The sequence below is a fragment of the Pteropus vampyrus genome, unplaced genomic scaffold (genome assembly GCF_000151845.1).
Source record: "Pteropus vampyrus isolate Shadow unplaced genomic scaffold, Pvam_2.0 Scaffold528, whole genome shotgun sequence".
NCBI lineage: Eukaryota > Metazoa > Chordata > Mammalia > Chiroptera > Pteropodidae > Pteropus > Pteropus vampyrus.
In genome coordinates, this window is record NW_011889309.1 from 165,381 (window position 1) to 192,239 (window position 26,859).

Below are 26,859 nucleotides of genomic sequence, written 5' to 3' on the forward strand. Positions count from 1 at the left end.
CTTGCAAACCCTTTCATTACTGATCTGGATGGTGTAGGGGAAACTGCCTTGCTGCTGTGGGGAGTCAGACCACTCTGAGCAACGACCCAGGACAAAGTGGACAGAAACCTGAAAGCCATGAAAATTCAGCACCGGGATGACCCACACTTCAGTCATAAGAGGTGGACCCCTAAGCAGCCCCGATTTAGTCTTTGATCTGGAACTCAGACAGGTAGTTACATCAAATGAGACAGGCAGAGTGAAACGGAGCGATCCATTGCTCATTTTTCCTGTGCCCCAAGTCAGTTCCTTATTGGAGATCTGGAACTAACAGACTTTCTTCCCCATGGACTCCATTTACTGTAATTACTGCCCAGTGTGTCTAGAATGAAGTCCATTTCCCTGCCACCTCCTGAAAATCCACAATGTTCTTCAAAAAACAGCAGGCAAAGAACTTTGAGTCAGCTTACCCATGAAATATCCAGGTGCTACATTCATCAGCCTTGGTGATGTAATTCTCAGGCAGTAGTCCAGAACAGCCGGTGGTTAAGGAGGTGCCATAGATCCAGCCCTCACTGGTGCTGGTCTGCTCCATGGGAGACATGAAGATGAAGTCCCCAGGGACCAGCTCCAGCTCATCGTCATTCTGTGGGGTGTAGGGGTAGATCACCTGTAATGTCTGAAAAAGGAAGAGAGGGATGAGAGAGGCCCACATGTGACATGTTTTTCCAAGTGCCTCCAGGGCAGATGTGTGTTCTGCTTTCACAGTGCCTACGTCCAGATGTTGACATTTACAGGCACCCCTTGGGGCTACAGGCTCTGAGTAGATTTAGATTTAGATCAGAAAGCATTTCTTCTCTTTTCAGAGTATTGTGGGTATGTGCTTGGTGCTACTGGATGGTTACAGACTTTCCTTCAGGCATGTCTTTGCTTCCCTTCAGGATTCAGATATGGTTTTCAGAAATTCATCTGTCTAAAAGCCCATAGGCTCTCCAGTAAACTGCTATACAAATGGGGTTGGACTTAGTTTCTCCTGCTCCATCACTGGAGTAGGCACCATAATAGACACCTGAAATATAGCTCATGAAAAGCTAGTCTTCCACATGGGGGTAATGGATGGGCCAGCTGGAGAGACTATCCTGTAGGAAAGCTTTGGGAATGAAGTATTTCCCTTTTTGTAGATGCAAAAGTCAGCTCGAGTTTGACAGATACCAGGACACAAGCCTGGATTTTACTACATTATATTTTTTCTTTTGTTTAATGTTTAGCATCTACTTGTAAGAATTCTTGAGTCTATCTCAAGTATGCTTTTCCTCCCTTCCTATACAGGGACTAAACTCAAAGTTTGCTATGTGATTATAAGAACTGAACTAACTGACCTTCATTGCCTTTGAAGCCCTTTTACTCTTAGTAACAATAATAGCTGTATTATTTTTTTGTTGTTGTTATTGTTGCACCCGCTCTGTGCTGAGTATTATCTTAAGGCTTTTCCATATACTCTTTGTGGTATACACAACAGTCTAGCAAAATATTATCACCATTTTACACATAAGAAAACTAAGGACTGGAGAGTTATAGAAGTTATAAAAGTGTATCAACAACTGTTAAAGGCATGGAGCCAAGATTTGAAGCCATGTGTACTAGAGTCCAGAATTTATGTTTTTTGTATAACTCCGTCCTTCCTCTAGATTTCTATTGCTTGGCATATAAAACTGGCTTGACCCAAAGTAATCTCTAACATACAAGAGATTACATGAAGTACCAACAGGCATTTCTAAGTCCCAATCAAGTGAGAATGTAAACAGCAGAGGGATGAGACCTAGGAGTTTTCCTATGTATCACCTGCTGAGTGTCCCTGCCTAAACCACTTTCCTTCTCTGGACATCTATTACCTTACTGGAACGACCAATCAAACTTGCCTCCTGGGTACAGAAGAAAGAAGGCAAGAAGAAGTTTATATATGCAGGGGAGTGCAGGTAAAAGCCAAATGACCTCAGAAGGAAAGCTTTATCAGAAGGAACAGTAATAAATGAGCTTTTACAAATAAGAGATAAAAGAGGCCAAGTTATTTTTAGAAAATAATTCATGCGGGCACTTGCTGCCTCTTTCCCTCAGTGCCAATGTGGGTCAGGCAGGAAAGCAATTACCCTTTAAGTTAACTGGAGGGCAGTGTTGATTGGAAGATATTTCTTGTAAAATTCCATTGAATTCACCTTCCTTCTCTTAGAAAGGTGACTTTTCAGAGTCCAGCTGCATACAACCCTTAACTTCTTTTTCTTTGCCCTTGGAAGGAGTCCAATCAGCCACACCTTTCCAGTTATATTTAGGACTCATCCTAAGCAATTCTAGGAAATATCAGAATTCTTAAGTAAGATCAACCCATTCTGCTAGTGTTTTCACAGAAACTTGCATCAAATGACTCAGAAAAAGGACATGACATTCCCATCAGCAGAGTCAGAGAAAGCTGCATGTCCCTGACACTCACAGGCCAGATCATTAGGCCTGGACCTGGGGTTCATAGGTTAGTTCTTCCCAACACTTCCAAATCAGTGATGAGGTTACCTGATAGACCCTGAGGTTTTAACTTTTTTCACATTGAAAAAATATCTAAAAGAGATGTTAAACTAGAAAAAATCAGTTCTTTTGCTGTTCAGAACCTGATAAACAAATACAAATATTGTTAAATAAATGTAGTTAATTGGATAACAAATTTTTCATTAAACTATGGAAGGATTTTTTGGGTGGATTTCCTATCCTTACTGGTCAGAATCCTTGGATTCTGGGTTCAGCTGTGGTCCTGAATTGCTATTTAGCTTTGGACCAGCCACTTAATCACTTTGTCTCAGCTTCTCCTTTGGAAATGAAAAAGGACTATATTATTTTTCAGAGATAGCACATGCTTCTCCTGGAATGTACTATGGATTCCCTCAAAACAAGGATGCCAGAATCATGCCAACTTTCCACCTGCATTGGGATTCAAATTTTCCACTGATGTCTCCCATGTGACACACACAAATTCTCACCATGTTTGGTCTGTGCTTTAATTTCATGTGTGTCTATTCTTTCTCCCTCACTGGATTCAAAGCTCCTTGAAGATAGGATCATAATTTAAAATTCTCCTATGTTCCATGGTACTTTGCATGTCATAAATAGTCAGCAAGTAGCTGTTGATTGTATGTTCACAGATTTTTTTTGTATATATGTGTTCTTCTCTTCACCTAAGATCAGGATGATGTGTTTTATCTATTAACACTGTGAATTAATATAATATTTAAAATTTTTCCAACATACTTTTCTCCCATATCTATTCTCCCATTCAATATCTATATCATTCCAATAAGGTTGGCAGGGAAGACAGAACAATGAGAATATTACACAGATGAGCTACTTGGCACCCAGAGAGGAGGGATGCAAGCTCAAAGCTTCCTAGTGAGTCTGGCAGAACCTAGACAAAAGCCTGGGCCAAATGACTCCTTGTCTGGTGCTCGTTTCATTGCCTTCATTTGGTACCCATCACCCTGCGACACCGAGCAGCAAAAGCGCTCCTGGTTCTGATTGCACCCCTGCACTGCTGGTAGCGTCAGGAGCCACAGTGAGCCATTACCTCATGGTTAGCAAATCGGATATCCCGAGAGAATATGGTAGCCACCCAGTCACACCCTAGTTTGACATCAATACTCTGAGCTAGTTTCTCTAGGGTTGGTAGGTGGCTAGCTTGGAAGTGGTAAGCCAGGGTCACATGCAGCTGCTTCTTATGAGGTTCCACATGTACTTCTGGAAAAAGGAAGGAAACAGTCTGTTATTACAAAGTGGTAATCATAGCAATGGTGGAAATTTAAGGAAGAACATAGAATTCTGCTTCCCAAATAACAAAGGAGAGAGTCCTGCGGTCAGACAAAGCTGTTTCTCTCCTTCACAGCAGCAGAATAAAGGTGTGCAGGGAAGGTGTGGGAGCGGGGTAGGGGGTATGGTGGTGGATAATAAATCCTGAATCGACCTTCAATTTGAAAGGTAAGGAGCCACATATCTGTAAGTGCTATGGATTAGCTGAGAAGGAATCATTTTGGTTTGCTCCTCCTCCCAACTCCATTATCACCAGTCCCACTATTCAGATGAAAAAACTGAGGCCTAAAGTGATGAACTAACTTATATAGAAACAAAGAGCTAATTTTATAATCGTGTGAGTCCCAGAGCTATACTGCCTTTGTTTTTAAATAAAGTCTCTTAGCTTCCGGGTGGCGCTGATGAGGAAATGAAAGAAAATAAAATAATTTTAAACATGGTTTCTCGACAGCATTTGGGTCAAATAATTCTTTGTTGTGGGGCTGTTTTGCGCATTGTGGGGTCTTTAGCTGCATCTCTGGCCTCTTCCACTGGATGCCTGTAGCATTCCCAAGTTGTGACAACCAAAAATGACTCCAGCCACTGACAAATGTCCTTTGGGGGGCAAAATTAACTTAGCTAAGAATACAGACTGTTATTCTAAGACACCCTAGAAAATAAAACAAAACCACCCAACCTACCTTCTCAAGGGAATGGCTTTTACTTCTCTTTTGTATGTCTTTAAGTGGAGGAACATTTCATCTACTGTCTAAGTTAGGCCCTGAAGAAGATGCAACTAGGCGGAATTTTGGGACTTTGAGAAATTAAGGGTCTTGCTCAAATCACACAGAGATAGAAATAAAAGTTGGATCTTTTGGTTTTGAGTACAATTTCTGTCTTGTTCTTGTCTTGTCTTGTTCGTGTCTTGTTCACGCTGTGTACCTAGTACTCAGCACGTGATAGGGTTTCTGTGTTTGTTAAATAAAAGAATACACATGAACGAATCTTCTTAAAGGACCTTGGATGAAGGATGACACTAAATCTACTTCTAAAGAAATCTGGGAATGCCAAAAACTCTAGAATTTCTATGCACAAGTTCTAGGGCAAAGACATGAAGGCATGCTTTTAGGTTGCAAGGAACTGGGCCATTTACATATAGTGGGGCTACCCAGTTCTCTAAATCACCACCAGGGGGCTGCACGAGGGCTGAGAAGCCAGCCAGACATGTTCTTAAGAGAGTGGTAGCAGATTCCTGGAGAGGAACTGACTCTCCCCCTTCCTACAAGGAAAGCAAGAAAGGGCCTGATTACCTCTCACTCATTTTGCTCTTTAAGAATCAGCTGCAGTCCTGGCCAAGACCTGCTTTACTCACTTGTGAAGGGTTTGGCTTTTGTGGGACATTAGTTTTGGTTCTTGTGGGCGTTTTAGTGGTTTTGACAATAGCTGCTGTGGGATAAGAAAGGGCCATTTCCCTGAGTTTGAGGGATGGGAAGAGGAAATCGTTTGTCTCTCTATTATGCCCTTTTTCTAAAGTATTAAGCTCCTCTGAAATGACAGGTTCCACCAAGTCATAAAGCAGACACTAGTCCCTGGGGAAAAGGGAGTTCCTGGGGAGGAGGTGTAAGGAGGCCCCAGTCCCGAAGTAGAGGAGATGTCTTAAAAGCCTAGAGTTCCCCTGAGAGTAGAGATCTTACTGTGACCCTGTTCAGTGATGCTGGGCCCTCATTACATGGAACTCCCTAGAGTTCCAAGCCTTATTTGGGGCTTTTCTGGTAAAAAACTCAGAGCAAAATGTCCCAAGTTGGGCATAAAAACAGCAGCAAGGAACAAAGGCAGGTGAGGTATAGGCCAAAAGTCAGGAGACCAAGGGGCAAAATGTGTGGCTCCATTCAAGTCTTTCCCTCTCTGGCCTCTGACTCTCCCTGCAGTGTGGGGTTGGCAAGCTCAGGTCTCCTCCAGCTTTGCACCCCATCACTCAGATTGAGTTGTGCAGCTCACACCATCTGCTCTGGGCAGGCGGGCCTCCATACTGTCCTCTGCACTCTCTACTCTGGTCAGGGTGGCCTCCATACTGTCCTCTGCACCCCTGTTCCTTTCTGCCTGTGCTCATGCGGCCCACCCTCCTGCAGGGCCCTTCCTCCACTGGGATCAACATTATCCCAGTGTGAGTGTCCTTTCTTCTGTGAAGGTGGAACCACTTCATCTCATGATGGCCTCTCTCTTCTCAGAGCTCTCTTAGCACATGGTGCTTGAATCAGGTTTCCCCACTGTGCCTCTGGCCAGGAGGAACCACTTCTTACTTTTTGTCGCATTCCTCATGGATAAACACATAGCAGGTATCCAATATATACCTGCTGATTGTGATTGTGTTCTTCAGGAATCCAACAGAGACTCCCCTCACCTCATTGTTAGTCTTTCTTCCTGAAGATAAAGTTCATGTTGAGCTACGTGAGCTTGCCTGCACCTCTAGTCAGACAGGAGAAACTTTACCCACTTATCCCTCTTTTCCTCTTTCCATGCCTCTACCACTGTCTCTAAATCGACACACATCCTGAGCATCCCTTTAAGCTAATTCCTTTGATGGGAAATTTCAGTTGCTTGAACTAAGAGATGCCATAAAAAGAGCAGGAGACATCTTGAAGGGATGACATTTTTGGATGACTTCTGAGGCTTAGGGGCCTGTCTAAATGGTTTTAGTAAGTTGGAGGGAGTTTGGCTCAGTGGATTTTATTATTATTTGATACTTAGTGGTTCTGCTTCACTCTCTGTGCTATGCTACCCTCTGAGCAAAGCTCTAGGTCCTCAAGGAGTGAACTGCGAGACCTAGATAGATGCTTACTTGAGAGGGAGTTTGGGAGGAAGAAAGATTCTTTAATTCGGAAGTGAGAGGAGATGGTGGTGCTACTATTGGATACATTTATAGTTGAATGAGGAACAATCGTTTGTATACTTTCGACTTGGAACAGCCATTGTGTTAGGGAGTAGTCACTGGATATTGTCTCTGGAAAGTTAGCAGGACTAGTTAGTAGTTCAATATTTCTGAGAGGGAGGAAAGAGGTGTGGGGTGCTGCAGGAGGGAAATGGCTGTATTTTCATGTTCTGCCAATTTCTGTAGGACCCTCCACCTCCTGACTCCATCCCACTCTTTCCACAATAATTTCCTATCCCCTTTCTTCCCAACTTTTTGGTTAACAGGACCCAGGGCTGGCCTGGAAGCTGTGTTGGCTCACCAGTTTTAGATGCAGCCTCTGCAGCAAAGTCGGCAGCAAACTTCTTGAGGACCTCTGCGCTGTCTTCCTTTACGAAGAGGCCGATAAAGTTGGAGGAGGTATAGAGCTCCAGGGGCAGGGGAGCTGAGAATTTACATTTCCAGCGACTGACAGTGGTCTGCAGGGCTTCCCCTAGAGCATCCACCTTGCTGTCCTCACACTGGAAGGGGAAAGCAAGAGGCTACATTCAGAGACAAGGGGAGATAGATGTCTGCTACTACTTAACATTTGGCATCCTCTGCCCAGAGCTGGAGACTGATGATGCAATTACTAAGCCATCACTTCTGTCTGTGAGGAAGAAGAAGAGCTGCAGACTCCCAATTATCTGGAAACAGATTATCCAACTAGTAAATTAAACTGGGGCATGGTTGACATCTTCCCTCCCTCTCAGCTCTGATGTGCCACTTCTATCCTAGCCAGAATGCAGGAAGTCTGGTCCAGCAGAAAGAAAGAATGGAGGAATGTACCAGGAGAGTAGGATGAATTCTTGTGTATTTTCTACTGTTTTACATCACCTGTGCCTTTTCTATTCCTCTTAGATGATCAAAAGTTGACTCTACTTCCACCCCCATGTGGCTGGGAAGAATGAAGCTCAGAAAACTGTGACATCATCCTCCTACCCTCTTTAGAGAACTGGAAGAAAGAATGAGTGTCTCTAAACTCTGAAAGCTTTTGAGAAAGATCCTAGGATGACTAAGAGGAAATAATAATCATTTTAATTTTCAAAGTGAATGGTACAAGAGAAGGTGTTAGGAACATCTTTTTACAGAGAGAGAGAGAGAGAGAAAGAGAGAGAGAGAGAGAGAGAGAGAGAAATATATATCTCTAGGGGAAAAAACCTAAAATATTAAAATAAAATATTTTCTTAAAGTGCTAGCATTCTGTCTTGTCTTAAATATATGTGGATAAATCAATTCTTATCCATCTATACAGAGAGCTAAAGTAGAGTAATATATTACATATAGTGAGGGGGATTTAATTTAGTTATTAAATGAACTTTGTGATAGCTGGGATTCTGGACTAGGAATTATGGCAGGTGAAAGGTATCTGTCATCTCTAGAAAGATCCAAAGAGACAAATATCTGTGGACGGCATCCATGTGGCTGAAGTCACTTTCCCTGTCTATAGATTACATTTCTTATTCCCAGCTCTCTAATACCTACTCCTTCCTGTTGTAAGAGTAGAAAGGCAGATAATATACAAAGGTGAAGCAAAGTTAGTGAAACTATTCCTGCTGTGCCTTCCAGACCAGTGTATCACTCAGTGGGTCAGGCTTGTCGCTAGGGTTCTGAGGAGCACACAGTCATCATGATGCCACACCAAACCTGGCATGTGTCTGGGCCTTGGCAGATATTAAAAAGAGGTTCTGGGTGAGTAGCCATGAGCCTCACTGACTCCTTGAAGGCCTATCCAACTCTAGGAGCCCATGACTATTTCTGCCTAATTCCTGACAGGCTTTTAGACTTTGGCTCCTGCTCACAGGGCGCTGGTTGGAGATACAGGGCACCAGGCTCCCCAGGTCAGGGGATGGGGGATTGTAGCTCACCATAAAGAATTGACAGAGGGTGATGTGGGGGAAGATGTTGTGTGCCTTATTCTTCCCGCAGATCTGCTTCGACTGTTGCCAAAAGTCAGAGAGCTTCTGTGCTAAGGGGCCAGTGGGACGGAGGTAGAGCACATACTCCCGGGGCAGGGGGTCATCCAGGAAGGGGTCGCCCACATGGGAGAATAACCTGAAAGGGAGAAAAGAGCCAGTCAGGCCTCACTTGAGAATAATGGAAGGGAAAGAAGAACTTGAAGAGACAGACCCACCCTATGATGCTCCACACTCAGGCACCACAAGGAGAAAGGTTTTCCCTTTTGCGCTTTAAAAATCTACCCCTTGAAGCTCACACTATATAACCAACTCTCAGATACACTAACTTCTTTTCTGCCTGTCATATTGCAGCCTACAACTCCCTAAAAAATAAAAACAAGCAAACCAAAACAACAACAACAACAAACAACCTCCCCTCCCCAAAACCAAAACTAAAGCCACTATCCAGGAAGCATTCTTAAATAAACTCCAAATCCTTTCCTAATCCACCAGGACAGTTCCAACCCTTGCCTGTTCCTTCAGTTCAGTCTATGATTAAACCCTGTACCCCAAAAGACAAGGGAAGCTTCAGGAGGGTTGACTTGTAGGCTCTACCCTGGGTGATGATATCCCGAAACATAAGTAGGTTTTTACTAAATTGGTTTGCCCACCATCCACGCACTTAAAGAGTATCTTTAAGTGCCTGAAGGGAGGGCAGATACTATGATAGGGACTCTATCTTGGAAATACTTTAAATTTCTTTAACTGGTGTTAAAGAGATGCACGCCCTGGGGCCAGGGCAGAGGAGGCAATTGGCTTGATAAATGGGCTTGTCACAAGATCTTTTGACTCATCTCTCTCCGCTCCCCTTCCTCCAAGAATCCATTACTGAAAGGCTGCACATCCCTGCTCATTCACATACACTTAGAGTTAATAATATGCTATTTTCTAAATTTATTTATTTTATACCAACCAGTCACATGCTGCCTGAACACTTCTTCCTCCTGTGGATGCCAAGGCTTTTTGTCTGGAAATAAAAATCAAATTTCTATTGTTAGCATTTTTAGCTTTAGCTTTTCTTATTGCTGTGGCAAGAATTGAATTCAAAGAAAGCAACATCAAAGCCTCCTCAGTGGTGAAGGGGGGACACCTGCAGCAGGATTTCCCCCCAAGGGTCACAGCAAGGCATATGGACAAAGAACTTGTAATTAATTTCCATGTGATTAGCACTGGATTTGCATTCAGCCTGACAGCCCATGCAGTCTATTTTCAGCAGGTTCCATATTGGGGTTTTATTTCTACTTCCCTAAAAGTTGTCAAGGAGAAGGTTTTTCTCCTTCCTTTTTATCCAGTCACTCTTACTGACCCAGATCCCCCACAGAACATTGTGCTTTTTGTTGTTGTTTGTTTTTGTTTTTCGTTTTTTTTTTTTTTTTGCAGCCCCTTGGCAAAGCATGTTAGAAAGTGAGGCTAAATGCCCACAAGGACATTTGGTTTGGTTCAATTCAGTGTCTCCTCCCAGCCACCTCCAATCACTGCCAACAGCCTCAGGCTGAATCCGTGATCTCCAACTATTTTACAGACCTCTTTGGGGACAAGTGGCCAGAGCAATGCTACTGTCACTCCCACTGCTGGAGAAAGAACTCAAAGCCCTATTAACAGCACTGCGGTATCTCAGGATGGTTATGGCAGTGAGGTCCTTGTGTGCAAGTGCATAGTAGGGCACTTCTGAAGTTTCAGACTGGTCTCCAAGAGCCAGAGAGTTCTAGGTTTGTACCTAGCTTTGCTATTCATCCATGCATTCATGTACCTATGCTTATGTTCATTCAAGAAATACTTGTCGAATTGCTATTATTTTGTCAGCACTGTGATAGGCTCTAGGAATACAATGAAAAGCAAGACTTATACGATACCTGCCCTCATGGAGATTTCAGCTGAGCAGGCACGAAAACATTAATTGTACAGATAATTATTTAATTATATCTGTGGTCAGTGCAATGAAGGGAAATCACAGGGAACAATAAACCTAGGACAGGGATATCTAACCAAAGCTGAGTGGTCAGGGAAAGCTTCACTAATGAAGTGACACTTTAAGTGAGACCTAAAGAATTAGACTCTTCTGGGTAGGGATGGGTGGGGGTTGTATGGTGGTTGTGGTGGTGAAAGACATCTACTGCATGTACTCTATAGTGAGGTACATATATAAGAAGCCCTGAACAGTGCCTGACATGGGGGAGGCGACCAATACACCATCATTCTGGCCCCTTTGCTTTACATTGATTCCCGGCCCTTGGGAGAGAGATGACAGGGAAGGGGATTCCAGTTAAATCAACACTCTTTCAAAGCTTCCTTTTCCTGATTGGCTGCTGAACCCAACTCCTCTTTCCTTTTATTGGTCCCTTTGTAGAGCAATTAGAAAAACTGATGCTATGAAAATTGTGGAAGGTTAAATCAGAAAGGACCTCAGAGATCATCTGTGACCCAACTTCTTCACTTTATACAAGGGAAAAGCAGAGGAAGAAAGTAAAGTAATGTGCTCAAAGCAGCTGGCTAAGGTGATGGCTGAGTGAAGGTCAGACTTTAGTCTAACTTCAAGGCCAGCCTCTGTAGCTCTGTTCCACAGCCCAAAGATAAGTAAAATATCTTCCTTTCCCTCATAAAAATCTGAGCACAAATGCCAAATGATCAAAATAAAGAAATTTGTACAGCTAAGTAGAACAGCATTAGAAATGACCAGCCTGATTAGAGTTAAGATGGAATTATGGAGAAGTAAGACAGGTCCTCTGAATGCCTTGGAACAGAAGCTGCTGCAGAAAAGGCTGGAAAACAGATTTACCCCACATTCCCACACCTGGATAAGGTGCTTAATTGCTGTCAAATTGCCAGCCCTGTTTCCTTTACTGCTTACTAGGCAATCAGAGACCACACATCTTGCTTTTTTCCAGACCCAGAAACCATGTACCCACAAAAGAATGCAAATCATAGTCTTTTAGAAGTTAGAATTTCTGAGGAACTAAATTCATCAAAAAAGACCCATTGTTTCAGAAACAATTGGGAAAAGGAAAACTCATTTGTGGTACAATGTGCTATTTATATAAAGGATCTAATTTCTTTTTTTTTATGCCCTTCCTCCAATGAAATACATCCTACCGAAACTTATTTTTCTTTAAGCACTAGTAGTAAATATCCTCTGGAAGTGAGAGCTAATTAAGTCATGGTCTCTGTAACTCAAAAGAAAGTTTTGGAGAGGGTTCAAAAATAAAATTGAGAAAGATAATGAAAGATTTGGGTGGTAAAGCTATGATAAAAGTTTAAGAGAAACCAAATTCTTCTTTCTGAAGAAGACAAATCTGAGAGGTCTTCTATTTTATGGAAGGTCATTGTATCCGATGTTCCTTCTCTCGTAAAGTTTAGACAAAATAAAATGAGCTTTAGCTATAACACAGAGGGCTCAAGTTAGTTACTAGAAAGAACTTCCTGGCAGTAATGTGCTATAAAGCTGTTTTTGTTTTTCAAGTTTCTAGAAAGTAGTCAACGATCTAAAATAGAGTTGTGTGAGTCTCTAGGCAAGAGGTCGCAGGAAAACTAAAATCCTGGCTTCCCTAATGAGCCATGGGCCCAGCTCTGCTGCTCCTTCACTTGCCGTCAGGCCAACGATGATTTGGGCTGCGTTTGCTCCCAGAACTCTATCCACAGAACAAACTAAACACAGGCAGCAACAGAACACATTTCCCACTCTCCACCCTGTTGAAGAAAGACTGTTGCCGTAGAGCTCCCACCTCCTGTCCATCCCATGGGTCCAATGCCAAGGGCAGTGGGGTACGCAGGGTGGACCCTGAATACCAGGCTGAGCCTGAACATCTGCTACTTCAGAGTGAATCAGAAGTTGGCAAAGACAGCTGGAAACCTTGAGCAGGTAAAGGGGGTATAGCCCTTTAAACCCAAAGGTGAGTAGTAGAGCCACTGAGTTATAGCAACTAATTATTTAGATGGGACCTCTGTAGTTAGAGTCAGTGAGACATATGAACTGCTGATGTGAGAACATCTCTCATGTGAAAACATAAATTTGACTTCTGATCCTGGTCCTGCCTAAGCTTCCCAATTATTTCTAGGGTTTATTCTTAGCAGGATATGAAAAAAAAATGCAAATTCTCATGCACTGCTAATGATAGGGAAGAACAGCACAAATCAGATAAAAGTAATGGCTCATCAAAAAATCAGGCAAGCAGCTGTGAGGGAATGAGCCAAACTGGGAGGAACAAGCAGCACCCACTGATGGCATTTCTTCCTCCAGCTTGGATGGCTGGGGCTCCTCCACTGTGTGCACCCAGTTCAAGGTTAGTCTGGCCCCAAGGCTATGATTGCCCAACCACCAGGGGCACAGAGGTACCCTCATGACTTTAAAGGAAGTTTGGAAAGGAAAATTCCCTTTCCACTTTATGTGAAAAAAGAAGCATTTCTTCTTTCCTTCCTTCCTTCCTTCCTTCCTTCCTTCCTTCCTTCCTTCCTTCCTTCCTTCCTTCTTTCCTCTCTCCACCTCTTTTCTTCTTTCTTTCTCCCTTTCCACCTTACTCCTTCCCTCCTTTTCTCCTTTCCATTTCTCTTTTTCCCCTTCTCCTCACAAGGAACTCATCTAGGAAACCAAATGAAAATAAAAAATGGATTGACTATAGCTTTCTGATCTAAAATTTGACTTGTTGGTAACTTTTCAGAGAAAATAGCCTCAGATTCCCTGTCTGGACTCAGGCCTGACTAAGTAGATTCAAGTAGGTCCCATGTCCAGATCCAGAAGAATTCTCGCTCCCTCTCAGAGCCACAGGTTTTGAGCTTGACTAGAATTAGGATGATTTCTTTTGCAGCCGCCATGGTTCTTTGGGATCTACTACTGGGGTCTGACTCTCTCAGTAGTTCAGTTCTTCTCAGCTGAACACCAGATGTATGTCAGGCACTGTGTTATCACTGGGTATACAAAAGAAGAGGAAAGAATGGTCCTTGCTCTTATAAAGGTCATAGTCTTAGAGAAAGAAACAGACACACAAGCAGCTTCTTACAATGCATTATGGCAGTAGCCATGATAGAGATGTGCAGTGTGCTAAGGCAGCTCAGAATATGGGTACTAACTCAATAAGAAGGAGTTTCTGGGGCTGAGGTTCTCAAATTGTACATAAAGCCACTCTAGGTCAGGAGGCCACAGTAAACTCAAAGAGGTGCCATGGGATAATTTAAAAGTTTGAGGCAAACATAGCAACATTCATCATCTATTTTACACCCCATAAGCCGGAGGTCCCCAAACCCTGGGCTGTGGATCAGTACCGTCCATGGCTTGTTAGTAACAGGGCCACACAGCAGGAGGTGAGGGGTGGATGATTGAGCAAATCTTCATCTTTATTTGAGACTGCTCCCTAGCACTAACATCACCGCCTCAGCTCCCCCTCAGGTCAGGCACTAGATTCTCATAGGAGCACCAGTCCCTGGTGCCAGAAAGTTTGGGGACCGCTGCCATAAGATACTAGTTCAAGGTAATTATAGTTTCAATATTAGATTGTGCTATATTCCTCCTGTTGTGATATCATTGTGAAGCTGGGTTTTTGGAATTGGCTGTAATAAAAAGCAAGTGCCCAGTGAAAACCAGTGTGGAATAGGAAATATGAGTGGCAGTGTCCAACCTGATTCAATAGTTGTACAGTGCCCAAAAGACACACACATCTCATTAGTAAGTAGTTGTGGTTATTTAAGAATTAAATAAAATATTATTTTTTTTTCCATTTTGTGCATTTTTTTTTCACATGGCTCTTAAGTTGTCTGGAGATAAATACTTATTAAGTTGTTTGGATCTAACTAGTAAATGAACTTAACTATTAGGTATTTATGTTGGCCTATAGGCTCTATGTAAAAATTACTGAGATATTAAGGATGCTGTGAACTGAGAAAGCTTAGGATTCTGTCCTAGAAGAAATGGTGCTTGATCTGGATCTTAAAAGTAGAGTAAGAGCTGGTTAGAGAAGGAAAGGAAGAGAGAAGGGCATTTGAAGTGAAGAGCGTGGCAAGAGCTCATATATGAAGGCAAGAGAGAGCATTGTGTGTGCATGAAAGTAGGATTGGTGATGCTGGAGCAAAAATGGTAAATTTGGAAGAAAGTAAAGATGAAGCTGAAAAGGTAGGCAAGGGACAGCTCACAAAGGTCTTTATGCCATTTTAGAAAGCTTGGATCTCCCTCATGCAGAGGGAAACAATGAAGGATGGTAAGTCAGAAAAGTGCGGTCAGATTTGCATGTGAAGGATAGACTTAAAGGAGACCATTACTATGCCAAAGAATATTTAGAAATACTGTTAATATCAGAAGGGGGACGGTGAGAGGTTGAAATATAATGAGGATGGAATGTTGGGAAGGATGTTTGGATTATTGATTGGATGAATCTTGGAAACTGATGAGAATTGTAGCTTAAATGTCTTTGTGGATGGTTGGGGCATCCCTGAGTGAGAATGCAGGAGTAGAGACAAGTTTGGGTTGGGATGGTAGTGGGTGATGAGCTCAGGGGGGTCTGGGATAACGGCTAAATCAAGTATCATTAATAGATACCTGGTCTGGTTGTGGGGTACTATGTTCCTAAAGTTTTCTATTAGCTTGACTTTGATTTTTTGTCTCTGCTTGTAAGACAGGCATTTCTTTTGAGTTATCCAGTGAGCTCTATTTCCTGTCTAAGAAATCCCTTCAGCTCGCAATTCAGTCAATATTGAGGTCAGCAAATATTCAAGCAATCTCTGGCTCAGGCAAATAGGTTAACCCAGACTGCCAGGCTCTCGAGGATAACACATCTCTCATGTGCCTTCAGAAGACAGTTCATTCCCTATTTTATTGCACTTGACAAAACTCAAGTATCTAAAACTGTATGTAAAAAAATAATAGGTAAAATATATATAACAGAAATGGAAATATATTCCTTCAAAGTAGTAAGACCTTAATTCAAGTAAGTTGAAAACTAATTTGTTGAGCTTTCCAATTACTGACATTGTTCTGTCCTTGACTTTAGGTGGCTGGTAGATACTTAATTGTGGCCCCAGGATCCTATCTGCCCTGTGCATTGGTTCTCTGTGACCAAGGTCTTATTTGTGTAGGAAAAGAGAAGACAAGGGGTCTTCATCCTTCAAGTGGATGAAGCTTTCTATGCAACTAAAATTAAGTGGTATATTTCCTTCATGTAGCTAAGACAATTTCAAATTTTAGAAACATTTAATGCTAACTGTAGAACTTTTAAAAATGTTCTCAACCTCAAGGATACCAGTTGTTAAGTTTTCCACATCTAATACTGTGAATTCAATTAAAAGATGACCTAATTAATCAGCTATCTCATTCTTTTCCTGAGATCTGCTCTCAACTGGAGAATGGGCAGACTTAGGTAGAACCCGACTTCTATTTTTCCTGGTTGGCAAGTCCAGTCATATAGAGAAGCTACTGGTGCTACTAAGCAAAATTTTGGGATTCTTTTAGGGTTTATTTGAAAAACAGATGCTATCTTGTAATGCGGTTTTAGGTAGAAATATCAGAGGCTTTTATTGTGCTCTATGAAGAATCACCTGCTCAGTTCTGACTTTCTTCATAGGATGATATGAGGCAGCTTAACAGCCTACCTGAGGCTGACAGCTATCCTAAGAATAGAGGGCAAGCAGGTGACTCTGCATCTGTTTCTCCAACAGGAGACATAGAAGAAGTCAGTAATGATTGAAGACCTTCCATACACCAGTATGGAAGGCTTAAAAACTCATGACAAACAGTGAATCTAGTATTGGTAGAAGCCTCTCTAGACCTGGGTGGCTCTACCCTGACAAGTCAGCTGTCTACTTGTCTCTGTGGTTGTCCCAATCCAGGGGCTCAAGCATTCTGAAGCTGTAGCTAAAGTATGAATTAGTGAAGTGAGTATATTGAGTAGTTGAAACACTGAGCCTAGAGCCCTGGGAAGCATCTCAGCTGATGACCTCCAAGCTCCTTTTCTTGGAGCCCAGGGAGAAGTCATCCCTAAACCTCTCACTAGGCATGATCATGGAGAACTGCTCCAGATTCTTGGGGTGCCTTTCAGGTTGGAATGGGGCTTCTTTGCAGGAGAGAGTACCCCTCATGTGCAAAGCCCCCCACCAGGAGCAATAGGGTCTGAGGATGGAGTGGATGGACACAAAATACAGAGCAGATATGAGTCCAGGTGCTCCGGGGATGGGAGATGCTTATGGAGCTGGCCAGGGATGGGAGATGCTTATGGAGCTAGCAATTCAGTCTCCTGAATTCACATACTATACTTTCTTTCATCCATCATTGCCTATTAATAAAGACTTTAGTTTCTGATATGGTTATCCTCTCATCTACCAGGGGACAATAAGATTGGTACACTTTCAGTCCCACCTTTAATTGATGGTCAGAAACCAAAGGTAGGGGAGCATTTGAGGAACAGCCAAGAACCACACAAGCCAAGAAGGGGTGGAGGTGGTATTTTAGCCAAGCCTCCCTGGCTCAAGCAAAATGAAGGACTGGCCATACACTGTTGCCCCGGTGCGTCCTTGCAGGAGCTAGAACATGGGCACTTGTTTTCAAGTGCCCTTTCCCTGCCTTTCCCTAAAGGAAGTCATTTCCCAATTTGGTGCTTTAGTTTTTTCATCTTCAGAGAAGAAGTGATGAAAGCACACACAATGAGGTGAGGAAGAAAGATGTGACTTTATAAAGTATCTTGAGGTCCTCAGAAGCAAGCATAAGTGATAAACAGTGATTCCGTGGCTGCTGAGGATTTTGAGACCACTGTGTTTATTCTTCCTTATGACCAGACATGATTGCACTTCCTTCAGGATTGTACATTTGAAGGAAACTTTCTTGTTCTTACAAATCTTAAAAAGAGGGTACTCAACAATGTCTCTTGAATACCTAATGGCCCTTGCACTCAGAAAGTTCTTCCATGTGTCCAAACTCCTTCCACCTGTGCCCAAACTCATGTTACCTTTTCCATATCTGGTAGATCCTTCCTACCTAACAAAATAATTTATTCTGTCACTTTCACACAAGGAATTCCAGCTACATTTTACTACCAAAGCCAATAAGATAGGCCTGCAAAGAGCCTGGGCAGTTCAGCTTAACAACTCCATTTCTGAAGTCTCTGTCCCCTTGGGCCTCCTCCCTGGGAAGCTAAAGGAAGGCAGTGGAGAGCAGCCTGTCAATAAACATAAACCATAATGGCCCTACCCATTTCCTATAGAGGAAATGAACCTAATGGAGAAAGATATATTGATCATAAAGACCAATTTCAGAACCAGTCTCCCGGCGGTGAACCTTTTCAGTTAGGGGGGGCTAATGGCCTATGCTTTCAACTGCTTTGGACTGTACATCTATCTAACAATCAATGGACTAGCAAGCCTATTGGGGGCTGGCGATGCTACCATCAAGGCCGGCCAACGGCAAGGAATATGCTGGGTTTTTATTTTTATTTTTTTAATAAAGCTAATCAGAGAAGGGAAAATTTTTTTTCTGAGCTCTTTGGGGGTTTAAGAAGGATTTCCAGAAGAACTTTAACCTGCGGTGATGCCCCCCTTTCTCTCCTATCAATGAGATTTTCCAACCCATAAAGAGTCTATTAAGCAGCTTTCCTCAGGGGGTGGTTAGCAGGAAAATGCTGCTTAGGTTCCCCGATGTTTTTATGTGGCTGCGCCCAGTAGCCCATATGGGGAGACCTTGTTTTGTTCTTGCTAAAAGGGTTCTAGAGCTCTGGCCTCTGCTGTAGGGAGGCCCAGTTTGTAATTGGGAAGCCAGCCATTAGACTGTGGCGGGGCTGGGGGAGGGGCGCGGGGGGGTGACATGATAAACACATTTCTTTTTGTCTCTGTTGTAAGTCTCTCTGGGATCTAGGCAATATCTTTCTTCCTCTCAGGATCAATGAATTTTTGCAAAGAAGCACATGTGGAGCGTTGGCCATGTAAAAAGAGCACGTTCTTGGGAGCTAAATTCTTACTAGTTGTGGGACTGTGGACAAGTTAATTATCCTAAGATTCATTTTCCAAGTCTCTTAAATGGGAATAACAATACTTATACCTTGCAGGACAGAATGATGGTTAATATCAATATTAGATAATGTATTTGGAGAGTTCAGCACAGTGTCTGACATATACTAGGTATTTAAAAATAATACCTGCACATACACCTATGCATATTATCTAAATATCTTTGCAGTTCTCCTAGAATAAATGTCAGCAAGTTCCATGTTAATAGGAATATTTTAGAAAAACTGGTCACAGAAGACCCCGATCTCTTCTATGCTAAAATGATCTGCAGCCATCTGGGAGGATCTTGAGAAGTGTATGGGATATGGGGAGAGACAAAAGCTTTCCAGATAAGGCAGTAACAGAAGAAAAGGTGCAGAGGAAGTCTGTTGGATAGCTTTCACTGGAGGACACAAGCCACATTGTTGGGATGCAGGCAGGAGAGTTTAGCTTCCATCAGGAAGCCTCACTGAGAGGTGCTGAGTAGGGGAAGAACAGTTTCCACTCACTGAAGTTGTCCAAGGAGAGGAGAGACAGCCCTGAGCTGATGTGTATAGTCATTAGGCACTAGGGAAGGCGGCCCAGGTCTGTTTTTTCCTCTAAGATCCCAAGTTACTTGTGATCCATGTGCAGCCTTTATTCCTCACTCTGCAATCTACCTCCCAAGGAAATAGGATAAAAAGTTTCAAAGGGTCAGTCCATTGTATGTAAACTATTATTATCCCTGAGAAACAGGACCAGAAGCTGTCTCTGTTTGCCCAAGGACACACGAACTGGAGACACAGTGACCACAAAATCAGATTAAATAAGATCATGAATGTTATTGTAACACTTGGTACTGTCCCTTGCCTATAATTGATATTCAATAAATATGGCCATGATTTATATTTTTATGACTATCTCCTCTCCAGGACTTTACCATTTCTGCATGCTTTCATACACTTTTCCTCCTCCAGGAGAAACCTGAGTTCGAATGTGGGTTAGTGCTCTACCTAGCTGCTCAGTTTGGTTTCATGTTTAAGGCATCAGTCTCTGGTCAGTCCAGAAGATTCTGTTTCTAGGTCATGGGTTCTATAGAAAACCATGGAAATCAGGTCCTCAGAGGGGCAGTATCTGTTGTTTAGAGTCTGTTTCTGCAGAGAAAAGTCAAGATGGTTTGGAGGCAAAGGTGTCCATTGAATTAAGAGGCTGTGTCCCTGTGGGGCACTATGGAGGGTGGGGAGTTAAAACAGAGACACAGCGAGCCCTCTGATGCCTTTTAAGCTGGCAGCCCAATGCACAAGTGCTCCGAGGTGTGTGGAAGGCAGAAAAGTTTGTGCAGGAAGAAAGAGAAAGCTGAAAAAGTAGCGACTGCACTCAGGGAGGCAGGACATGACAAGAGAAAAAGACAGAGCTCAATGACAGTAATGGTGTATAACACCCACACCACCGTAGTACTGAAGCCTTTCTTAAGACTTTTATATAATCACTTATGGATCTTCCGAACAGCCCCGTGAAGTATGCAGAACATCGTTGTTATTTTCATTTCACAGATGAGGAAAAGGAGGCTTCAGAGAGGTTCAGAGACCTGTTTGGCTTACATAGTAATGTAGGCCAAGGTGTGACTAGAAAGAACTCGTCCAGAAATCTGAGGAACCACTGGTCTCAGGGAGTGAAGGAAGTGGTAGGGGTATATGGAGTAAGTCTCCGCTGCAACAATTGGCAGGTGGGATTTAAAACATAGAGAGGAAACAGCCCCACCTCAAATCCACCAAAAAAAAAAAAAAAAAGGATCTGAAAGCACAGGTGAAAATGAAGAGGTATTTCAGGTTACAATAACTAATTTTTTCCCTCCTCCCATTTCTACCTCCTCCCTCTTTAAGCTACTAAAATCAGCTGAAAATACTTAAACATGAATGATTTTTAGTCCTTCTGAAATGGTTTCAACCCAAATCTACAGGAGAGGCTCTGACTCATAGCCTTGGTGGGTCAGACAAAAGTACATAGAGCAAAGAGAGCCACTGTCACCATTCTGTACCTTTTCACATAGTGATTTATTAGCTAACATGTATTGAGTGTTTACAAGGAGACAGGCACTGGACTAAATGTTTTAAATGTTTTGAGTCAGGTGCCATTATTTCCCTGACTGAATAGGTGAGGAAAGTGAAGCTGAGAGAGATTGCACAAGTTGGCCCAGGTTCCACAGCCGGGAAGAGGAAGATGTAGCATTCAAGTATGTGTGCAGTCACTAGCCACATGTCCTTCTGAGCAGAAGGATGTCAGTGCCAGCTATTGCCTCTGTTTCTTGATCATGGTCAGGCTAAGAGCAGTGACAATTTTCTACAGGAACTTGCTCCAAAACATGACTGCTCTGCTTCTTCAACCCAATATTCGAAAGTTCATTGTTCTTTCCTTCAACAAACATATATTGTGTCAAGCTCTTTTGCCAAATATTGTGTTAAGAGCTGTGAATATAAAGTTAGAAAATATGGTCCCTGCCCTTAAGGGAAATCATTATGACTACCTCAACAAACAGATGTTGGAAAGACAAGGAAGCTAATATTAATGGAGTACCTATTATGTGCTGTGCTATTTACAGGTACTGCCCTATTTAATCTTTAAACCAATTTGGTGGGGTGAGAACTACTGCCTCCCACTTATACGTGCTGAAAATGGTGTAGAAAGCTTAAGAACATCGTTTAAGGCATACAGTGAGTTCTTGGCAGCGTTGGGATGAATCTGGTTCCAATTTTTCAAACCCATGTTCCTGTTAGTGCTCCTTCCCCCAGCTCTCCCCACTCAACATCTCTCCCTCCATTGAATGATTGAGGTCAGTTTCAAAAGGAGTAGGTGGGCAAATGAAAATTAGTCCAGGATTTGAAGAATTAAGCTGAGGATTTTCTACCAGGAGGATGGGTTATCATGGATTCTTGGGTGGACCTTTGAGGGAGAATGTAAAGCAGAGGTGTGGGCACCTAGACTTATATGTGTACCAAATTCCACCATAGCAAATAGTCTTGTGGGTCAAATCTCACTCTGCTGGTCATTTACTTCAAGAGATGTCTGTGGAGATAAAAAAAAAAACAAGCTAGCAAGAGAACTGGACTTCTTGGAGTTCATTGTACGAATCAGTGACCAGTATAGTTATGTGTATGATATGAAGGGGTAGAAAGAGGAGTAAGTGGTATGAGGATTCAGAAAAAAAGGTTGGATAGTTTAGATACTTGCTGCTATCTAGGGTTCAATATAAAGCAACTCCAGACTATTTTTAAAAATATTCGTCTCCAAAAACGTATAAATCCCTTACCAAGGCATACTCTATGGCCTCATTCCTGTCTGCTCCTCAGCTTCACCATCAAGCATTCTGTTCCTTGGCTCTTGTCTGACATTCAAAATCTTCTGCTGTTCATTTCTTTTTTCTTTGCAAGTTCAATGCCACCCTCAATTACCTGTTTACTTTCCACCTCTAACACTCAAGATGGGTTTCGTCTCTTCAGGAAGCTGTGCCTGACTGGTCTGGGCACCTGTAACACACCCTATACCTGGTTTCATCATAGCACCCTCAATATCATATTAAATTATCTGTCTTTTACAACAGACTGTGAGCTACTTAAAGCAGATACCATCTATTATTTTTTTTGAGCCCTAATTGCTGGCATAGTATTTAACATATAATAGGTGTTAAATAAAAATTTTTGAAAAGTTAATTTTATGAATATGTTAAAGGTATAGATAGCCAGTGTGGTAGACAGGTCCTAAGTGACACCCTAGTAATCCCACCTCCTTTGTGTATCCACCCCTCTCCTGGAGTGTAGGTGAGACCCAAGACTTGCTTCTGTCCAAGAGAATATGGCAGAGATAATGAATATTACTCCCGTGATTAGGTAGTTTCATACAGCAGAGTCGATGGATGTCACTCCTGCGAAATCCATTATGATGCACATATAAAGCTCTAAGTGATTCACTCTCCTGCTGGCCTTGAAGAAGCAGCATGTTGTGAACTGCCTGTGGAGAAAGCCACATGGTAGGCAGCTGTGGGTGGCCCGTAGGACCTGTGAGTGGATCTAGCCAACCTCCAGCAAAAAGCTTGGGCCCTCAGTCCTACAACCAAAAGGAAATGAATTCTGCCAGCAATCAAAATGAGCTTGGAGGTAGATCCTAGTTGAGCCGCCAAATGAAAAAGCAACTTGGCCAACAGGCGGCTTGCAAGCACACTAAGAGACCCAGCTAAGTCTGGATTCCTGGACTACAAAAACTGATATAATCAATGCATGTGTTTTAAGTCACTAAGTTTCTAATGATAAGTAATAGAAAAGGAGTAAAATAGGCATTTAGGCAGGAGATAAGAAGCACCAATTTCAGAACCAACTGTAACTAGCTGATCTGATTCCTTCAACACGAATACTTCCTCACATTCTTGTCACCAGTTTAATTTGATTTAGGCCATTCATGGCTAAGAGGCTGAGCTTGGTACTTAAGGAAGCGGGCACAGTGGACAGGCCTGCACATAGACTCTGAGTTGGACACTGTGAAGTTGAAAACTGTGGCTGCCCCTCTAAAGCCATGAGACCCCAGGTAAGTGACTTAATCTTTTTAAGCTCAGTTTCTGCTGAGGTAAACTACGGCTGATTACACTGTTCTGTTATGTCATGTGAAATGGCATAAAGAAGTGGCTAGCTCAGAGTCCCACACAGGTCTGTCTTCCCCACCCCCACTACTGACTGACTTCCTCAATTTTCCTTGATGCTAAGGCCAACTCTACTTTGGGATTATCCTAGATGAAATGCTTTGGTAAAACAGTTCTTAGATGATTCCTTGGAGGTTTACACTGCAACTGAAATCTCAGGAAATTCTGCCCTGCCTGTTCCAATGCTACCGAGGGGCTGAGAGGTCAGGCTCAGTTTCCTGAAATGACTTACTGCTTCCCCTTTTATGGAGCACTTTCTATATTATAAATGTGACTTTACCAAACATGCTGGGAAGCAAGGGAGGTCCCAAACTCTTCAGGCCACCATCTATTTGCTGGCCCAACTCCAGTGCCCAGACCATCACCCTCTTGCCATGTCATTTCTTTCTCCATGCCTCAGCTCCCAGAGCTCAGGAAGTCAGGCTTTGGCAATCAGTAAACACACTGCCACCCTTGCCAGCCTTGGGGACCCTGAGGATGCCTCATTCAAAGGTGTGGCTGCTTTTTTTTTTTTTTAAAATAAGGTCTTGTCTTCCCAGTGGGCTTCAGAGAACTCAGAACCCTTATACCTCAGGAGCCTTCCTCCCTCAGCTTTAAGAGGGAAAGAAACAGGAACCAGAAGGTAATTGTTAATTTTTCATTATAGATAGAGAATGTACAGCCTATTTGTCTAGTATCCCACAACCTGGGATATCTGGGTTTATCAGATGTCTACTGATGTCCATTACCTTGTCAGGCATCTCTGAATGTGATAGTGTGCATGTGTGTGCCCATGTGTGTGCATGCACACATGTGCATCTGCAATTTCAGGATCTGCTAATGGTAATATGTATAAAGATATGACATTTAGAATGCTCACAGAATTTTAGAACTTTGAGATCAAAATCACTTACTTCAATCCTCTCATAATATAGACAAGGAAGTAAGATCCACAAGCCCTATCACAGGCTCCCACACTGGGGCACTACAGCCTGAGAACAGCAAGAACCACCCATGAAGTGAAGGGAGGGGAATCTGCAAAGAGCCAAACACGCTCCCTGAAATAAATGTGGTGCAGTGGAGATGAGGCAGGGAAAGGACGAAAGTGCACAAAGAGCTCTAGGTAACTCTGCATGGGTTTCATGGCACACAGTTCATTCTTATTGCCACATTCAAATGTCATCCCTGACTACAACTGAAGTCCTCTTAGGCCAGCACATGGTAATGCTTATTCTAAATGTCAAACTTGATTCCCTCCATCCTAATTAACTGAACTTCTTCTTAATCCGCTCATGCGTTGCCAAGGAACACCTGTGTCCTATGTCCAGTGCCTTCTGTGGTAACGGGGTGGGGCACCGCAATGTTTGGATGCAAATGCTTCTGTACTAAGCTCCAATCCCCAGGAAACAATCAAATTAACCAGTGAGAAAGAAAACCAAAGCAGATTACAATTAATTACCCATGTTTAGACCACATTTGTCTTTAGCCATGAGATTTACAAAAGTTTTCTGGTCTTTCTTTATTTTAAATATAACTTTAGTCTTAGAATTGTAGGACCTTGAGCCTAAGTGGACAAAGACTAAGTTGACTGTCCCCAGCTCAGAGGAGGATCCTAAATGAGTCACTTCCCTCTGCCTGCTTCCCCCTCAGCTGATAAGGCCTCCCTCTGGGGGTGGGAGGGAGCAGTCACAGCTGAGGGCTGAGACCACTTTGGCATTACTCAGGAGCAGGGGGCATATCCTGCTCTGTAGAATGATTTTCATTGATGTTGAAAGCTTTTCTGAAGCTGGCTTGGCAAAGGCCCTCGGAGCCTGACCATCACTCTGAGTAGCACATTGTCTGACTCTAGATGCCTCCCCCAACCCAAAACCTGATCCTCACTTTCCTTACAAAAAGTATAAAATGTTCCACAGAAGGCTATAAGTCAAAATGTTTCTATTATTTCGGTTATCTGAGTATTTGTTATGGACATGGTGGGAAATCGAGAAGCAAAGAGAAGAAAGAGGCTGCGTGTTTCTTGTCCTTATGTATTAAACGGAATTCACAGTGATGTGTAGTTTGAGGCAACAGTGGATATTAACTTCGTTAAATGTGCCTCATTGAAACTCATGCAAAGATATTCACCATTGGACTGTGAAGGGGGAGAAATCATGTGGTCTAACTTCTCCATTTTATAGAGAGGGAACTGAGGCTTAGAGAAGAAAAATGACTTCATTAAGGTCGTGGTGAGTTGGTGGAGAGCTTAACTTAGAACGCAGGACTTACGAATCTTTGGCATGTACCTCCTCCACCATTCCAACCTAGGTCTTCTTTCCACCCTTGTGGCTGTCGTGCAGCCCTAGGAGAAAGACTGAGCTGGTGGTGCAGCTAGGGTTCTAGTCCTGGCTCTGTCACTGTTTGACCCTGGGCAAGTCCTCTAACTTCTTGGGATCATAGAAAACCAAAAGGGTCCTATGTGGATCTCAGAGACCCCTTTCAGTTCTAATACCTGTGTGTGCTGTGGATTCTCTTCTTCTTCTACATACCGTGGGAGGAAGTTGGGTGGTTTCTTTCACCTTAGATGGCAATGAGGGATAAAAAAGGTACCAGGTGTGGTACTAGGTTTGGGCTTAATGTGAAGTGTGTCCTGTAAGGGAGGGAGGGGATCATGGGGAATCCTCAGTGGGCACTGACACCACAGACCAAAGCAGGAGTCATATGTACAATACCCAATGCGGTGAAAAGCAGTTGTGGCAAACTGCAGTCCTCTCTCCAGGTAGCAGCCTCAAGCCTCCTGCTTCATTCCAGCTTAAAAAAACCATATACTCTCTTTTTCCAGAACGTTCATGCCATCTGACTCCTTTAGCTGTTCTCTTAGATGCAACACAGGTCAGGTTCCTTCAATTACTGTTTCGTGTTCAGTAGCTAAGACCCAAAAAGAATGTTTCTTCAGGAAAATGAGGTGCCATTTTTAGCTTATGAGGAAGACAATATCCTTGAGGAGAAGAGAGAAGGCTAGAAGGCTCAACTCTACTTCTGGAGTGGCAGCGATATGCTAGAAAGGCAATGTCTATCATTCTGAGGAAAAGACTCATTTCCTCCTGTAGTTTGCCTTTCTTAGCCATTGACTGCAACATTTGGAATTCCCCTCACTATTATCTACGAAACTGTTCCATGAGAACTGTGCTGGCCAATATGCTAGCCAATAGCCACATGCTGAATAAAACCAAAAATTCAATTCCTTGTCACACTAGCCACATTTCAGGTGCTAGTGGCTACTGTGGTGGTTGCACAGATATAAACATTATCATCATCACAGAACATTCCCTTGGACTGTGCTATCCTAGAATGTAAGCTCCCTAATTTCCAGATCTTAAGTACCTAGTGAAGTGCCTGGCACACAATTGGCACTTAATTTTTTGAATGCACTTATTGAATTCATGGATAGGCAGGTTAGATAGGATAGAGAATACAGTAGTGTCAGTACAGTTATGCCAGTAATTCAAAATTACACAGCAGACTTCTTCCAAGAGACTCTGACTTCTATGTTCATTCTCTAAAAAGCTTTTGAGCACCCA

General features: G+C 42.8%; 1 protein-coding gene across 1 annotated transcript in view; it reads right to left on the bottom strand.

The window, feature by feature from the left end:
- Window positions 1-26,859, bottom strand: part of UBASH3B (ubiquitin associated and SH3 domain containing B) — a 133,604-nt gene that overhangs the window by 23,481 nt on the left and 83,264 nt on the right. The window contains exons 2-6 of the mRNA XM_011383579.2: window positions 9,620-9,673; window positions 8,617-8,803; window positions 7,032-7,230; window positions 3,584-3,753; window positions 450-658 (exon numbers count right to left, since the gene is read on the bottom strand). Of these exons, the coding sequence (XP_011381881.1) occupies window positions 450-658; window positions 3,584-3,753; window positions 7,032-7,230; window positions 8,617-8,803; window positions 9,620-9,673 (819 nt within the window). The remainder of the gene's footprint in view (window positions 1-449; window positions 659-3,583; window positions 3,754-7,031; window positions 7,231-8,616; window positions 8,804-9,619; window positions 9,674-26,859) is intronic.